At 40.1% G+C, this 18630-nt stretch overlaps 1 protein-coding gene across 1 annotated transcript in view; it reads right to left on the reverse strand.

The window, feature by feature from the left end:
- NDFIP1 (Nedd4 family interacting protein 1) overlaps positions 1-18196 on the reverse strand; it is a 156991-nt gene extending 138795 nt beyond the window's left edge. The window contains exon 1 of the mRNA XM_044659872.1: positions 18059-18196. Coding sequence (XP_044515807.1) covers positions 18059-18196 — 138 coding nt within the window. The remainder of the gene's footprint in view (positions 1-18058) is intronic.
- Positions 18197-18630: the final 434 nt, after the last annotated feature.

Consider the following 18630-nt stretch of genomic DNA (forward strand, 5'->3'; position numbering starts at 1 on the left):
ATATATTTAATTCATTTCTCTACACGTTAGAGAATTGAGGCTTTTAGTAGAGAGGCTTATAAAAAGAATTTCATCATTATGATTACTGTGTATTACTTTCCATCCTATTTACTCCTGTTTAGTTTAATTTAGTTTTTTTTAAACCCTTACTTTCCATCTTGGAATCAATATTGTGTATTGGTTCCAAGGCAGAAGAGCAGTAAGGGCTAGGCAATGGGGGTTAAATGACTTGCCCAAGGTCACACAGCTAGGAAGTGTCTGAGGCTAGATTTGAACCCAGGACCTTCAGGTTTGGCTCTTAAGCAACTGAGTCACCAACCTGCACTCCCCAAGCCTGTTTAGTTTCTGACCCTCAACTCCCCCAACTTTTCCTTTTTTTCTATCAGCCCCATTCCCCTTCTCTTATCCCCTTCCTCTCCTAATTTCCTGTGGGATGAGATGACTTTTTCTACCCAATTAACTGTGTATATTCTTTCTCTACTGAACCAATTTTGATGAAAGTAAGTTTCATATGCTCTCCTCCCCACCTCCCCACCTTCTCCTCTACTGTGAACACTCATGCCTCTTATGTGCAATAATTTGCCCCATTCTGGTTTTCCCTCCCCCTCCTCCCAAAGCATTCCTCTTTCTCATGCCTTAATTTTTTTATATTATCCCATCATATTCAATTCATACCCTCACCTTCTGTCCTTCTAATTGCCCCTATATTGAGAAAGTTCTTTGGTGTTACAAGAATATTTTCTCCATGTATGGCTATACATAGTTTAACCTTATTGAATGACTTTTGATTTCTCTTTCCTGTTTACCTTTTTATGCTTCTTTTGAGTCTAGAATTTGAGAGTCAAATTTTCCAGTCAGCTCTGTTCTTTTCATCAAGAATGTTTGAAAGTCTGCTATTTCATTGAAAACCCATTTTTCCCCCTCAAGGATTGTGCTCAGTTTTGCTGGGTAAGTGATTCTTGGTTGAAGTCCTAGCTTCTTTGACCTTTGAATATGATATTCCAGGCCCTTGGATTCTTTAGTGTAGAAGCTGCTAAGTCTTGTGTTATCCTGACCGTGGTTCCATGATTTAAATTTTCTTTTTGGCTGCTTGCAATATTTTCCCCTTGACCTGGGAGTTTTAGAATTTGGCTATAATATTTCTGGGGGTTATTCTTTTGGGGGTGTCTTTCAGAAGATGAGAGATGGTTGGTAGATTCTTTTGATTTTCTATTTTGTCCTCTGGTTCTAGAATATCAGGACAGTTTCCTTTTCTTTTTTGGTGATCATGGCTTTTTCAGGTAGTCCAATAATTCTTAAATTATTTCTTCTTGATTTATTTTTTGGGTCAGTTGTTTTTCCCACGAGATATTTCACATTTTCTTCTTTTTTTTCCGTTCTTTTGAGTTTGATGGTTTCTTGATGTCTCATGGAGTCATTAGATTCCATTTGCCCAATTCTGATTTTAAAAACATGATTTTCTTGAGTGAGCCTTTATACCTCTTTTTCCATTTGGCCAATTCTACTTTGTAAGGAGTTCTTTTCCTCAGTGAATTTTTGTACTTTTTCCAAAGAGTCAGCCAATTCTGTCTTTCCAGGAGTTTTTCTTTTCAGTGCATTTTTGTATCTTTTTTTGTAATTTTTTTTCCATTTGGCCAATTCTGCTTTTTTAAAAAAAATTTTGAAAAACCCTTACCTTCTCTCTTATAATCAATACCCATGTATTGGTTCCAAGGCAGAAGAGTGGTAAGGGCTAGGCAATAGGGGTTAAGTGACCCTTGCTCAGGATCACCCAGCTAGAAAATGTCTGAGGCCAGATTTGAACCTAGGATTTCCCATCACTAGACCACTGAGCCACCCAACTGTCCCATCCAATTCTGCTTTTTAAAAAATTCTTCTTTTCCTTGGATTTTTGTGCCTCATCAATTGGCCTATTCTGTTTTTTAGAATATTAATTTCTTCAGTATTTTTTGTGCCTCTTTTATCAAGATGTTGACTCTTTTTTCATGACTTTTCTGTATCATTCAAATTTCTTTTCCCAGTATTGACTTTGTTGTCCTCTTTTGAGTTTGAGTCTACCCTGTCACCAAAATAACTTTCTATGTTGTTTCTTTTTGTTGTTGTTTTTTGCTCATTTTCCTGCCCTTTCTTTCCTTTTATTTTAAAAAAACTGTTAAAGTTGGACTCTGTAACTGTGGTGAGGGGGTCTCTGTTCCAAGCTTCAGGTTCTTTGTGCAGCAGCCTTCAGAGCTGGCACTCTCTATCTGCTTCCAGTTCTTCCAAGGTTGGTATGATGTAAGGAGACATATGTGTTTAATACTCTCCCAGCCTATGCTCTGGTCTGTAAGTAACCCCAAGCACTCTTTTACCCCTTGGAATTGTGACCAGAGACCCCTACTCTGCCATGGCTGCAAGTGCTGGTATATGCTGTTGTTCCTTTTCACTCTACAGCTGCACCCCAGGGCTGTGACTAAGTTCTGCATATAGGCAATACAACAAGACTCTAGCACCCATAGCCAGCAAAGGGACAATCTCCTTCTGAGTAGTATCACACCCTTCCTTGCCATGAGGCTGAGAGTTTGGAAGCTTTGGTTGTTGCTTCAGCTGTGCCCAAGGCCTGTTGCCTCGGTGGGGCTTGCCTTGGTGTGCTGTGTTCTACCTCCATCCTGGTGCACTAGATCCTTCGTGCCAGCCTTCTGGCTGTTTTGGGCTGAAAAATTACTTTGTCTTGTCTTTTTGTGGGTTATGCTGCTCCAGAGTTCATTTTGAGGCATTATATAATTTTTTTCTGGAACGAGTAATTTGGTAGAAAAAAGATGGATCCCTGTACCTTCTCCACTATCTTGGCTCCCCTCCTAAATCCTCACCCAAGAGATTTGTTAATAGAAAATAAAAATAAATTATGTATTAAGTGTCATTGTTGGGGCTGATAAGGAGAAAATCAGGAGAATCCTAATCAATTGACTTCATTCCAGTTCTAATGATGAAATTACAAAACGTAAAGGGCAGGTAACAGAGATAAAGTATTTATGTATTATTCCCCCAGTTAGAATGTTAAATCCTTGAGAACAGTGACTATCCCAATTTTTCTGTTTGTATCCATGGAACTTTAGCCCAGTGTTTAGCATACAGAAAACACTTTTTAAATGCTTTTTAAAAAAAATTATTCATTTAATAGTCTTAAGATCTGAAATGAAGTACAATTTTTAATAAGAAAATCTTTTTTTCTCTAATTGCATGTAATAATAATTTTAACATGTTTTCCAGAATTATGAGATCCAAATTGTATTCTCCTCCCTTCCTTCCCTCCCTAAGGTGATAAGCAATTTGATCTAGGATTATACATCACATAAAGCATATTTCCATATTGGTCATGTTGTGAGAGAATACTCATGTTAAATACTAAATACTAAAACCATAAAATAAAAACACGTACAAATAAAATAAAGTGAAAACCAGTCTGCTTTGATCTGCATTCAGACCCCATCAATTCTTTCTCTGGAAGTTCATAGCATTTTTCATCACAAGTCCTTCAGAATCGTTTTGGATCTTTGTATTGCTGAAAAAAACTAAATCTTTCACAATTGATCATCATACAATATTGCTATTACTGTGTGCAATGTTCTCCTGGTTCTGCTCACTTCACTCTGCATCATTTCATGTAGATCTTCCCAGGTTTTTCTGGAAGCATCCTGCTCATCATTTCTTATAGCACAGTAATATTCCATTACAATCATATACCACAATTTGTTCAGTCATTCCACAGCTAATAGATATCCATTCAATTTCCAATCTTTGCCATCCCCAAAAGAACTGATAGAAATATTTTTGTACAAATGGAACCTTTTCCCTTTTTAAAAAAAATCTCCTTGGGATACAGACATAGTAGTGGTATTGCTAAATCAAAGGTAAGCACAGTTTTATAGCTCTTTAAGCATAGTTCCAAATTGCTCTCCAAAATGGTTGGATCAGTTCACAGCTACATCAACAGTGCTTTAATGTCCCAATTTCTCCCTAAGCTCAGAACTTTATTGGATCATGATATGAATGTGTCTGAAGCCAATCAGTGGAACAGAAAAGACTCAGCCCCATGTTCTTCCTTCTGAAGTTCCCAATCCCCTTCCCCCTATATTGTATGTGGCTCTTTGGTTCAGTTGGTTATTATCATCATTTATGGTCTAGTAAGTGTTACCCTGTTCCATGAAGTACTACCATCACCCATCTTGCAAATACAGGCAGGATTTGGCACAAGCATGCAGAGGATAAAGTGTAATCAATCTAACAAGGATTTTTAGTGGCTGCTCTGCCACTGTTATCAGGCACTGTGCTGATATTGGATATGCAAAGGGAAAGGCAAAATGGGTTCTGTCTTCCAGGAACTTTCTTTTCTTTTCTTTTTTAATCCTTACCTTCCATCTTAGGTGATCAATACTGTGTATTTGTTCCAAGGCAAAAGAGCAGTAATGGCTAGGCAGTAGGGGTTAAGTGACTTGCCCAGGGTGGCACAGCTAGGAAGTGTCTAAGGTCACATTTGAATCCAGGACCTCCCATCTCTAGGCCTGACTCTCAATCCACGGAGCCACCTAGTGGCCCCTTATTATTATTTATTTTTACTTTTTTTAATTTGGAAATTTTTATTTAACTAATTAATTTAGAATATTTTTACATGGTCTATCTACATTTAACATCAGTACCTATATTCTGGCTTTATACATATGTGTGCACGTTGTCTCTCCCATTAGACTGTAAGGTTTTTGAAGGCAGGAACTATCTTTTACCCATTTTTGTATCCTAAGGACTTAGCATAGTGCCTGACGTATAATAAGAATTTAATAAACATTGGTTGGTTGATGAAACACACTCACCTATGAATTAAAACTGGAAAACCAAGGCCTAGAAATGGCTTTTAATTACATATTAGTGAACGTGGAGGGAAATGCTGTATCAGTGATATTATTTCTCCAGGTACCTGGTCAAAAGTTGTCCAAAAACAACCAGGAATCCTAGAAATATCAGTTGATTGTTTGCTAGGAAAACTAAGACTTTTAATCGTTTTCCTCAAGGAAATTCCACTATATTTTTGTTCCACATATTTACCTTCTCTACTTAATAAAACTAAGTGTTGTTTTTCTATCTCTGTTGTATTTCATTCTTTCCTGCTCTTAAGAGTATAGTAGATGAATTCTGAAAGGTTGAAAGAGCCATAGGAGATCCAGGGATGGGAGTCTGCAAGTAGAGTTTGTGGGCAAGCTGAGCTCACAGCGGAGCATTGCCATGGAGGAGTGATCTGTGGGATCGATCCCAGCAGTGAATTTAGCCAGCATCTGAGAACACTCCACCCTGTAAATGAGTGCGCCATCCACCAGTTCTGCCACATCTGGAAGTGAAGTCAGTAGTGGAAATGTTTTTGTCATCACTTTCTTTGACTCTATCCTCCCAGGAACCAAGGTGGTAGAGAGGGGTGAGGGGTTGAGAGATTTGTCTATACTTCTGATCTTGCTAAATACTTTTCAGTGCATATCTTTGGAAGAGGCCATCACACAGATCCAGAAGGAAATAAGAGACAAATTAACATACATGTCTAGATTTTTTTCTTTTTCTGTTTGTTGTTTGTTAGTTTGTTTAATTAGCTAAGGTCCAAGACATAATGTTCTTTTTTTTGTCCTTATCCGATCAAAATGTAAATGGTTCCAATTACCCCCTTTCATGCCTTGGGATAAAAGAGTCAAGCAAGAGGACCTTGTTTTCCTGGGAGAAGTTTATCTCTAGGAGAGCTATATGTTTGAGTCATTAGCTTGCAGTCCGTATAAAGCACCCTTTGATGGTGCCCATCAATTGGGGAAAGGTCAAACAAGTAATGGTGTTAAATGTGACAGAATGCCATTGTGCTATAAAAAAACAATGAAGGTTAGAGTTTCAGAATTTGGGAAGTCTTGTATGAACTGATGCAAAGTGAACAGAACCAGGAGAACAATTAATACAATAACAATATTGTAAAGACAACTTTGAAAGATGCAGAAACTCCCATAAGCATAATGACTCAACATAATTCCAGATCACTAATGATGAAACATGATATCCACCTCCTAATTGGTGAAGATTCAGAGAATGGAAGGAAAAGTGTGTAAGCATGCATATATATAATATATGTATGTATATGTATGTATGTATATATATGTGGTCAATGAAGAATTTTGTTTTGCTTGTCTATACATGTTTATAATAGATACTTTATTTTTCTTTTATCTTCATTTGAGGGGGATGTGATGAAATTAAATTAAATTTTTGCTGACTTAAAACAATAAAATTTAATTTAAAAAAGAACACCCTTCAGAGGGTCAATCATTGGAAGTCCAGATAAAGGGCAGATGCTCAAATCACAGAGACAACCTATAGGAAAATAGGAGAGCAGCCTGCCTTTGGTGAGGGGAGAGGCAGGGAAGAAGGAACAGAGAATAGGGAAAGGGGAAGGAATGGACCCCAGGAGCTGGTGATCCATGTCATCATGCCATCCTCAGGGAGACAGACTATAGGTCTAGGAGCATAGTCCTTGCCCTGTTGTGATCACTGGGTTGCAAACTTCAAGGTTTCCTATGACGCTGCCCATAACTCACCTTTTTATGCTAGAGGTACCTCTTTAATACCTCTGCCCCTCATTCCAATCCCCTCCCCAATGGTTTCCTTCCTTCCCCCATCTCCACTCCTCTTCCCTCCACACATTCCTGGAAGAGCAGATAGCAGCCTTCTGCTTAAGTAGCTGATGACATAACGCTGGTGTGGAAGGTAATGGATCCAGTTCCTTCCTGCCCAGTGATGAGTGCTCTTGAAAGATTAAAATAGACTCTAATGGAGCTAGAGGATCTTCCTTACATCATTGTCCAAGAGTAAACAAATCCTCCAGGGTCAGATCTTGTATGCCAGAGACGTGAGCCTAATGAAAGCCAATCGCAATTTCCAAAAAGAGGGCATTCATCATCCCTTAGAATCTGTTACCAAATCTCCCAATGCAAGAAAGTAGAAGCAAGCACAATGGGCCGATGCAGCTTTTTGGCTTGCTGTTCAGCTCAGAGAATGAAGGGTGCTGAGAATGGAGATTCCCAGGGTGTCCCCAGGAAAGATCCCTCTTCGGTTTCATTCTTTCTTTGATGTGATTTTTTCATAGAGTTCTTGACCAAGGGCAGAGGGATGGATAAGACTCTCACTTAAAGGATGGCAGTCTCCAAAAGATGGATGCTATTAAATTTTGTTGTTGTTGTTCAGTCATGTGGGACTCTTTGTGACCCCATTTGGGGTTTTTCTTGGCAAAGACATTGGAGTGGTTTGCTGTTCCCTTCTCTGGCTCATTTTACAGATGAGGAAACTGAGGCATTGGGGATTAAGTGACTTTCCCAGAGTCATACATAGATAAAAAGTATCTAAGGTCAGAATTGAATCCATTCCTCCTGTCTCTAAGCCTGGCTCTATCCACTGAGCCACTTAACTGCCCCAGCTAGGAATTATTTGGAGAGGCATCAATGAGAGGAGGGAGTGCATTCTAAGTGTATAATTAGAATCTGCTCCCCAGAACTCTAACTCCCAGCATCCCACTTTTCTTTTCATGTTATGTTTTGGAGATAAAGTTTGTGTGTAACCCTGCCTCTCGCTCTTTTCCCACAGACGTGACTGGGAAAACTTTTCTTTACTCAGGTTTTTACTTTTGTTCTTTTATTTCTTTTACTTCAAGTGATTATTAATAAATCTTATAAAATGTAGTACTTGGAGTTATTGGATATTAATTTAAAACTTACATAAGACATGCTAGATGGCTGGCATGGACAATGGAAATGTGGGAAATGGAATATCAAATATAAGTCTGAGCTAGTAGGTTGGTTTGTAGAGTTCATGGAGGGGCCCTTAATAATGGAATATCTAGGGACAGCTAGATGACACAATGGATAGAGAGTCAGGCCTGGAGTTGGGAAGACCTGGGTTCAAATTTGACTTCAGACACTTCTGAGCTGTGTGACCCTGGGCAAGTCACTTAACCCCAACTGCCTAGCCCTTATCAATTCTAAGACAGAAGGTAAGAGTTTACAATAATAATAATAATGAAATATCTAGAAAGGCAAGCTGGAGCCAGACTAGACAGGGCTTTAAATGTCAGGCTGATGAGTTCATATTTTATTCCAGTGGTAATAAAGGGCCACCGAAGATTTCTTAGCAGAACATTGGCATGGCCAGACTTGAGTCTTGGGAATTTTAACTTGGCAATTGTACAGAGGATGGATTGTAGAGACTGGAACCAGGGCAACTAATGAAAACCTTCCTGCAATAGTACAGAAGTGAGGCAATGGGGGGGCTGAACTAGGTAGGGTGGTGGTCATATAAACGGAGGAGAGGGAAAGATAACAAGAGATGTTGTAGAAGAAGAACAAAAGGGACTTGGGAACTTGTTGGACAGAGGTTTGATGAGAGATCAAGAATGATTCTGAATTTGCAAACATGGTGAATGATAAGCATCATGGTACCTTTAACCATCATAATTTCAGAATATAATGGAAAGATTCATAGTCAAAAGGCCTGGGTTCAAGTTCTGCCTTGGCTACTAGCTATATGACCTTTCAAAAATCATTTAACAAAAATCCAAACAACAACAATAAAAATGGGGGCAGTTAGGTAGCACAGTGGATAGAGTACCAGACCTCAAGTCATCAGGAAGAACTGGGTTCAAATTTGACTTCAAGACACTTTCTAGCTGTTTAATCCCAGGCAAATCATTTAACTCTGATTGCCTAGCTTTTGCCTCTCTTTTGTCTTAGAATCAATACAAAGGCAGAAAGTAAGGGCTTAAAAAAAGAGAGTCCCTTAACAGCTTTAGAATCTAGGACATGTATAGGTCCCTTCCTGCTAAAACCTGTGGCCAAATAAAGGAACTGGAAATGTTTAGTCAAGAGAAGAGGTTATTTGCAGGGAGGGAGAGCATTGTAGCTATCCTCTAATTCTGAAGGAGAGAGTGTTTAGCCTTGATTTGCTTGGCTCCAGAGGGCAGCGCCAGAGCAAGCAGTGGACTTAGAAAGGGGCAGCTTTTTGCTCAATATGAAGCAAAACTTCCCAATATGTAGAGCTTCCCAGTAGTGGTATAGGCTGCCCTGAGAGGCAGGGAAATCCTTATCAATGGAGATCTTCAAGAGAAAGCTGGGGAATAATTTTTCTGAGATATTGTAGAGAGGACTGCCTTTTAAGTACAAAGGGGATGAGATGAGGCAGGTAGGTCGCCTAGTAGATAGAATGCTGGACTTGGACTCAAGAAGAACCGAGTTCAAACCCTGCCTCAGACATTTACTAGCTATATGACTCTGGACAAGTTACTTAGCCACTACCAGTCTCAGTTTCCTCACTAATAAAATAGGGAGGATAATAGCACTTACTTCATAGGGTAGTTGCAAGGATCAGATTAGATAATATATGTCAATGCTTCACAAAACCTTCAAGTGCTCCATAAATGATTATTAGGATTATTAGGATCTCTGTGTTCCTTTCTAACTCTGAGTAACTTTGGAATAACTTGAGATTTTCACCGGCATTTGGAATGCCAGCCCTTCCCAGGAGCATAGTCTTTGCTTCTTGAGTCATCTCCAGAAGAATTTCATGGGTGTGGAGAGCTTACCTCACAAGTATATCCTGGGCAAAGTTGGTCCTTGGTTCAGTTTCAAAACAAGAAAGTTCATTTCTGAGCTCATATTATAGCACACTTTTTTTAAATGTTTACCTTCTGTCTTAGAATCAATACTAAATATCCATTCCAAGGCAGAAGAGTAATAAGGGCTAGACAATAAAGGTTAAGTGACTTGCCCAGGGTCACACAGCTAGGTCATAGAGCAAATTAGTTATCTCCCTCCCCCTGACAAAAATGTACATTGATGCTGAGACGAGGCATTGGAGCCAGATCATTAGGAAATCATTATTCCTATCAAATTGTAGCTTAGGAAAGTGAGACCAGTGCCGAGTAGTGGCTGAAGAGTCAGACCGAGGAAGAGAAGCATTGGAAGTAGCATGTCATAGGGGAAAGGGTTGAAGCTAGGAAGATTTGGATTCAAATTCTGTCTCTGATATTTACCCAGCTGTATAACTTTAGGAAAGTCACTAAACTCCTCAAGGTTTCAATTTCTTCATCTGGAAGGAAATGGCAGACTACTCCAGTGTCTCTGCCAAGAAAAGCCCAAAGGAGAGTTGGACACGACTGAAACGACTGAACAACAAAAATCCCCTCTCCCTGTTTCATACAAAATGTTCTACCTATTTCAGGCCCTTCTCACCAGGCTATTTTAATAGCTGGGACACCTTCTACCCCCCACAGATAAGGTATCTCAGGATCAGGATACTCTGTGATCTTCGTGCACTCAAGAGATGTAACAGCTCAGAGGCCCCACCAAACATGGCTACTTTTCCTGCTGCTCAGGCAGAAGACACAACAAAATAAATGCATTTAGTGGAAATCTCACACTATGAAATGTAATAACAGAACATTCTTCCCATAAACTGGAGGCATACTCTGGCCCAAATACATACACACACAAACATACATTAGTGGAAAGAATGCATGTGAATGGGAGCACACGTGCAGAATAGGGCGCATGCCTCTGACACAAGATCACTAGTGTCTTCTTACAATGTTCCCTGATGCCCATCAAAACTATGTTGCTTCTCAATAGATACTGCGTCTATGGGGGACTCAGCTGAGGTATTACCTCTTCTCCGTTGGAGAAAGAGTTGTTTTTGCCACTTTGGGTTTTTTTTTAGCTTATAGTCCAGAAGTTAAACTTTAAAAGCCCTTTGGTAAAGAAGGAATGTCCTCATTCGCCCAAAGAAGGAAATATCTATCTATCTATCTATCTATCTATCTATCTATCTATCTATCTATCTCTGTCTATCTTTTTATATTTTATATATATTTTATATATGATATATAACATATTTTATATATTTTTATATATTTTTATATAAAACAGATTTTATATCTGTTTATATTGTTGTTCAATCATGTCCAGTTCTTTGTGACCCTATTTGGGGTTTTTTTGGCAAAGATACTGGAGTGGTTTGCTACTACCTTCTCCAGTTCATTTTACACATGAGGAAACTGAGGTAAGCAGGGTTAAGTGACTTGCCCAGGATTACACAGCCAGTAAGTGTTTGAGGCTAAATTTGAACTCATGAAGATGAATCTTCTGATTCTGAGCCCAGTTCTCTATCCATTGCCACCTAGCAGCATACACACACACACACATATACACACAACAAGAGAGAGAAATATGTATGGATGTGTAGGCATGTATAATTTGAACCCAGGTCTTCCTGAGAGGTAAAACAAATGTCAGGTTTTCCTTGCATATCCTCCTAAGAGATCTCCCCCTGCCTCAGTCTCTCTTCTCTCCCTCTTAAGTTCCATTCTTTCCACAACTACAAAAAACTTCTGAGTGAGTAGATCTAATTTAAGTTGTTCCCCTTTGTAAAAGCCTTGGGTTCTCTACTACAGCATGATGGCGGCATGCTGTAAATCAGTGATTCCCAAAGTGGGCGCTACCACCCCCAGTGGGTGCTGCAGCGATCCAGGGAGCAGTGATGGCCACAGGTACATTTATCTTTCCTATTAATTGCTATTAAAATAAAAATAATTAATTTCCAGGGGGCTAAGTAATATTTTTTCTAGAAAGGGGGCGGTAGGCCAAAAAAGTTTGGGAACCACTGCTGTAAATGAATGAAAGGAAGGCTAGATTTGAAGTTAAAGGATCTAGTTTCTAATCCAGGCTGTTTGAGACCTTAGACAAGGTGATGATTCTTGGGGGACCTCAGGCTTCTCAATTTTGATGAAATACAGTCTAAAAATTTGAGGCATTTCAACCATCTGATTCAACCTCATCCTTCTAGCCTTTCCCTGACACTTCTTCCTTCGTTTCTTCTTACCCTCCCACTAAACTGAACTGTTTGTGGGTTCCCTATCTTGTCCTGCCTTCTCCTTTCATACCTTTGTCTCCCACATCTAGTCTAGCACCTGCCCCTCCCTCACATAATCCCAAGGAGGTTGTTGTTTACATGTTTTCAATTGTGTCCATCTCTTTGTGACCCTATTTGGAGTTTTCTTGGCAGAGGTGCTAGAGTGGTTTGCTATTTCCTTCTCCAGCTCATTTTACATATGAAGAAATTGAGGCAGACAGAGTTAAGTCATTTGCCCAGGGTCATACAGTTAGTTAAGTGTCTTGGGGCTGGATTTGAACTCAAGAAGATATCTTCCTAACTCAGTCAGGCACTCTAGCCATTGTGCCACTTTACTAAACTCAAAAATAATTCATTCTTATACCACTCACTGAAAGCCTTCTCTGCCTCCAAAGTTAGTTCTCTTTCCATTACATTGGTCACTCTCATCCTTCAAAGCTCAGTTTAGGTGCTATCTCAGCAGAGGAAGTGAATGAATTTTGTAATGGAAAGAGAATTAACTTTGATGAATGAAATCTTCCTGATCCTTTCAACTGCAAGTGACCTCTTTCCCACCTCTCAATTTTTTTCTAGAATACCTAAGTCTCTTTGCCCCATGACACTTTATCTTAGAGTTATTTGTGCACAGGTCATATCTTCCTCCTACATTATAAATCCCTTTAAGGAAAAGGTCTAGTTTTTTGTTCGTTTTAGCTCTGTGTGATACATAGGCACACTTGGCTCACTCTCCCATCTTGTCAGGTTTTTTTTTTAAACCTTTACCTTCCAACTTAGAGTCAATACTATATATTGGTTCCAAGGCAAAAGAGTAGCAAGGGTAGGCAATGGGGGTCAAGTGACTTGCCCCGGGTCACACAACTAGGAGGTGTCTGAGGCCACATTTGAAACCAGAACCTCTCATCTCCAGGCCTGGCTCTCAATCCACTGAGCCACCCAGCTGCCTCCCAATTAGTAGTTATAAATGGAAATTTACCAAATGACATCAAAAGAACCTAAGTATAACAGCTTCACAACCTGGGAGCCTACTACCTCTTCAGTCCTTATGGAGAATGGACTTAGATATAAAGTGCCTGCCACAAAATATTCTTCCTCCTAAATTCATATCTGGCCTGGAGAAGTCTTTTCCTTACTTACAAGACCAGGTATTTCTGCTGCTGAGCCAACCTTAACCTACTGTTGGATTGAATTATTATATTATATATTTAATATATTGCCATATAATAAATATATAAAATATTTTCCCATATAAATATTTTTAATACAAATATTATCAAGTCATTCCTCAGGGCTGGTTCTTCATTGGGTTGGCTGCTATGGCTACCATCAGGATATCATGTTGCTGGGCTAATGGTGGCTCTTCCAGCCTTTTGGAACTCACGGAATCTTCATTTTGTCTGTATCTGGAGTATCTCCAATACTCACAGACCCAATATCAGGAAAGAATAAATGTAACAGAATCAGAAAAACCAATAGGATCATGGCCACACGGGTGAGAGCACCCCTTCCCCAGGGGCTCACAGCAGATCTTCTGTCTCTCACTTGAGAGCCCTCAAAGAAGGAGAAGAGATTTCAACTGTTCAAGCCTTTTGTATCCTCACTCAGCAGCTCTGGCACAGCCACCAAACTGAAGTGGCTTTTGATGACCTCCAGGAGCTAACAGGAAACAGTCAGGATGCTGTATAAGCTCTGAATCAGGAAGGGACAGATTCCCCACCGCCATCTTTCCCATCACTCATTTCCTGAAGCAGGCAACATCAATGTTCCACGAGGACTGGTAGCACATGCTGTGGCAGCTAGGTGGCACCATAGTGCACAGTGAGAAGCAGGGACCCAGGTAACCCAAAGGTCCCCTTCTTGTACGGATCCAATCCATATCCAGTCATAGTATTTGAGAGTTGGAGGGGACTAACATGGCCATCTAGTCCAGCTCACACACAAAAGAAATTCTCACTAACTAGACCCAATGTTCACCATCTATTCTCTGCTTGGAGACCTCCAAAGAGAAGGTTATCCCATTAGCTCTCTAGGTAGCCCATTCCACTTTTGGACAGTTCTCATAGTTAGGAAATTTTTCCTGATATCAAAACTAAATTATCCTCTTTGCAAACCCTTTCACACCCTCCCTTGTCCCTCCTAATTCCTACCCGTGGCTACTCCTGGTTTAGTCTTCTGAGATCATATGGGGCCTTTCTAATTCTCTCCCATATGGCTGCCTTTCATTCTTTTTTTTTTTTTAACCCTTACCTTCCATATTAGAATTGATATTGTGCATCAGTTCTAAGGCAGAAGGGCAGTCAGGGTTAGGCAATAAGGTTAAGTGACTTGCCCAGGGTCACACAGCTAGGAAGTGTCTGAGGTCAGATTTGAACCCACTGTCCCCTGGCTCTCCATCCACTGAGCTATGCAACCATACCGAAGACCACCTTTTCTTTTCTTTTTTTTATAGTATCTTTTTTCCATTTTTATTCATTTTTTCCCAGTTAATTTATTTTTATTTTTTAGAAAAATTTTCTATAGTTACATAATTCACGTTCTTACTTTTCCCCTTCATCCCCCAACTCTGCCCCCACCCCCATAGCTGACATGCATTTCCACTGGTTTCTTCATGTGTCATCTATCAAGACCTATTTCCATATTATTGATAGTTGCATTGGTGTGGTCATTTCGAGTCTACATCCCAAATCGTGACCGCATCAACCCATGTGTTCAAGAGGTTGTTTTTCTTCTGTGTTTCCTCTCCTGTAGTTCTTCCTCTGAATAAGACCACCTTTTCTTAAACTTAAGAGACAGCTAGATGGTGTAGTGAGTACAGTGCTCAGTCTAGAGTCAGGAAAATCTGATTTCAAGTCTAGCCTCAGACCCATTATTTATGACCCTGGGCAATTTGCTTCTGTTTCAAACTCATCTGTAAAACAGGAATAATAATAGCACCTACTTCTGTGTTATTGAGGGGATCAAATGAGATCATAATAGAAAAAGTACTTAGCCCTGTGCCTGGCACCTAGTGCACATTCTATAAATGTTAGTTCTTATAATTATTATTAATCACCATAATAATAACTTGCAATTATCGAGCCCTCAAGATTGTGAAGCACTTTCCTCATAGCAACCCTGTGAGGTCAAACATAAAAATGTAGTTCTGAGATTCATCCATTTAGACTGTATATTTCTTGTATGTACAGACTTGTTTGCAGGTTGTTTCCCTCAACAGAATGAGAGCTTGAGGGCACGGGCAGTGTTTGTGCCTTTTCTGGACTCCCAGCTCTTAGCGCAGTGCCTGGCACCTGGCAAGCCACAGATGTACATAAAATGCTGGTTGACTGATTGAATATGTAATACATATAGCTAGTGTGTATATAGCTATATGTACATACAAATGTGTCACAGACTCTTTTTGGCAGTTTGGATAAAGTCCATGAACTCTTTTCCAGAATGTTTTTATGTTCGTACAATGAAATGTATAAGAATACAAAGAAAAATCAATTCTATTAAAATCAGTCTCAAAATATTTTTAAAATAAGTTCAAGGATAAGACATACATGTGTGCACACACATGCATTCATATATGTTGATATATGTACATTTTTATATTCTTACAGAACTAATATTTGATCATCATCCAATCTGCAGTGACCTTTCATGTGTGTTCCTGGGCTCTGTTCTAGGCTTTCTTCTTCCAGAAGAGGGTTTAACCTGGGATCCTCGAACTTGTTTTGAAAATCTTTTAATGACTAAAATTCGATATAATTGGTTTCCTTTGTAACCTTAAATATTTTATGTATTTAAAAACATTATTTTGGGGGCAGCTAGGTGGCTTGGTGGATTGAGAGCCAAACCTGAAAATGGGAAGTCCTGAGTTCAAATCTTGCCTTAGACACTTCCCAGCTCTGTGACCCTAAACAAGTCACTTAACCCCCATTGTCTAGCCCTTACTACTCTTTTGCCTTGGAGCCAATACACAGTATTGATTCTAAGATAGAAGATAATGGATTATAAAATAATAATAAGTAAAAACATTATTTTGAGAAGTGGTCTGTAGTCTTTGCCAAACTGTCAGAGGAGTTCATGACACAAAATAGTGTTAAAGACCCTTGTTCATACACTTTCTCTCTTTGGGTGAGCTCATCTGCTTCCATTGCTTCAATGATCATAACAACTCAAATTATTCTTAAATTCTCAAATATTCAGACCAAACTTCTTTGCAAATCCTCATTCCCTCTTGCCAGCAGCCTGTAGAATATCTCCACCAATATCCAGCAGCAGCAACACACCTTTTGAGCAGAGGGACTCTCTTATTTGTTTTTATTCCTATCACTAGTGATTACCTTAGCACCTGACACATGGAAAGCACTTAAATCTGTGTGTGTGTGTGTGTGTGTGTATGTGTGTGTGTGTGTGTCTAGATAGATAGATAGTAGAGAGACAGGCAGACAGACAGAGCAATAGAGAGACAAATAGATAGAGAGATGGATAGACAGACAGATAGATAGACAGATAGAGAGATGGATAGACAGAGAGACAGATGGATAGATAAACAGACAGATAGACAGACAGAGAAATAGATGGATAGATAGCCAGCCAGAAAGACAGACAGATAGATAGAAAGAGAGACAGATAGACAAATAGACAGCTAGAGACATAGAGTGATAGAAAAATAGACAGAGGGATAGACAGAGAGATAGATGGATAGACAGAGATAGATGGATAGATAGACAAAGACAGCTAGAGAGAGACAGTGATAAAAAAAAAAGACAGAGATGGATAGACAGGCAGACAGATTAACAGATAGCTAGATAGATATAGCTACATATACATATATACATTCATATGTTTCTCTCTCTCTCTCTCTCTCTCTCTCTTTCTATCTATCTTCAACACCTTCATCAGTCTATGAAAGTGACCCATGACATCACCAAGTATGCAAAGCTGTGTTTCATAGAAGGGTTACTGTCCTGTACTTCGAGCAATTATAGATTTAGTGCTGGAAAAAAAGTTAGAGGCCATCTAGTCCAACCTCCACACATCATACAGACAAGAAAACCAAGAAAACTGAGGCCCAGGGAGGTCCTGACTTGTTCAAGGTCGTACTTTTAGGGAGTATAACAGGGAAAATTAGAAACCAGCTCCACAGAAGCTGGACTTTTCATTGATTGATAAGCATTAAGCACCTGCTATGTGCCAGGAATACAAAAAGAGGCAAAGGACAGCTCCTGCTCTCAAGAAGCTTACACTCTAATGGGGGAGACAATATGCAAACAAATATATACAAAGCAAGCTATATACAGGGATAAATCGGAAGTAATTTACAGAGGGAAGGCATTAGAATTAGGAGGGGTCCAGAAAGGTTTCCTGCAGAAAGTAGGATTTTAGCAGGGACTTAAAGGAAGCCAGGAGTGGAAGAACAGTCCAGATGGGGACAGCCAGAGGAAATGCCTAGACCAGAATCTGGATGGGGTGTCTTGTTCGTGGAACAACCAGAAGTATATATGAGAGTGTGAGGTGTAAGACCCTTGGAAGGGTACGCGTGGGGCTAGGTAAAATGGGACTCAGCAGCCTGAGTCCCAAATAGAGAGAACTCATGAAATTCTGAGAACTATTTCTCTTCATTTTATATCCGATTATGCAGCTGGAGTTCCAGAGAGCTTATTTCCACAAAGAATTGTTTGAGAGATGCCTGCCTTCCGCATTCTCTCAGCCCACACTCCCTCCATCCTTTATCTGGTTCTTTTCGGACTGGCCCTTCTTTCTGGCTGACGGTGATAACACTTCCCTCCTCCTCCGCCTCCATCAGCCTGAAAGAAGCAAAAGCTGGGACAATGGCGATGGGGAAAATGTGCTCGGGCTTCCAGCAGTTCGCCGCTGCGCCGCAGCTGAGATTCTCTGCTCAGTGACTTAGAAAAGAAATCACAGAACAGCTCTCAAATGTGGCCCAGGCCAAGTCACAGAGCTGTCTGGCACCCCTGCAGAAGGGACAACACCTCAGCAAACCACAGCTGCCCCTTCCCCCACCGCACCCAGGAAAGCTCTCCATCCATTCTCTCTGCCCACAAATTAATTTGAACTTCTTGCCAGTGGAAGGACTACAGGGTTAGGCTTTGAAGATGCCCACCGCCAGGATGGTTTCTTTTCGGATGCCATACCAGTGGATCGGGGGATGTGTGGGGCACAGTTCTGGTGACCCACACCCTACAGATGGCTTAACAAGATAACAGGGTTCTGCTATAACTCCCCCGGAAAAGGGAAGCATCACGGTTAGCGGTGCATGAGGCCACCTTCTGGCTGGGAGCTGTGTCTACCTAGTGAAAAGTGCCGTACAGATTTAACTAATAATCCAGTTTTCCAGATCCAAGTAGACCACTCCCTGAATGTGAACTCCCTTCTATCTTCCAAGAATTACCAAGGAGAGTTCATTAAAGATAGCACTAAAGATAGCTTTGTCATTCAAGAAAGGTCTATTTAACAAGAGTTCAAACCTGACCTCAGACACATACTAGCTGTGTGACCCTGGATGAATCACTTAACCCTGCTGGCCTCAGTTTCCTCATTTATAAAATGAGCCAGAGGAGAGGTAAATGGCAAACCACCCCAGTATCGTTGCTAAGAAAACCCCAAACAACTGAAAACAACTCAACAACTACGCAACTGAACTGGGACTTTGTTTAGGTTTATATCATAAGAATA

Source organism: Gracilinanus agilis, chromosome 2 (assembly GCF_016433145.1).
Source record: "Gracilinanus agilis isolate LMUSP501 chromosome 2, AgileGrace, whole genome shotgun sequence".
In the NCBI taxonomy this organism is placed as follows: Eukaryota; Metazoa; Chordata; class Mammalia; order Didelphimorphia; family Didelphidae; genus Gracilinanus; species Gracilinanus agilis.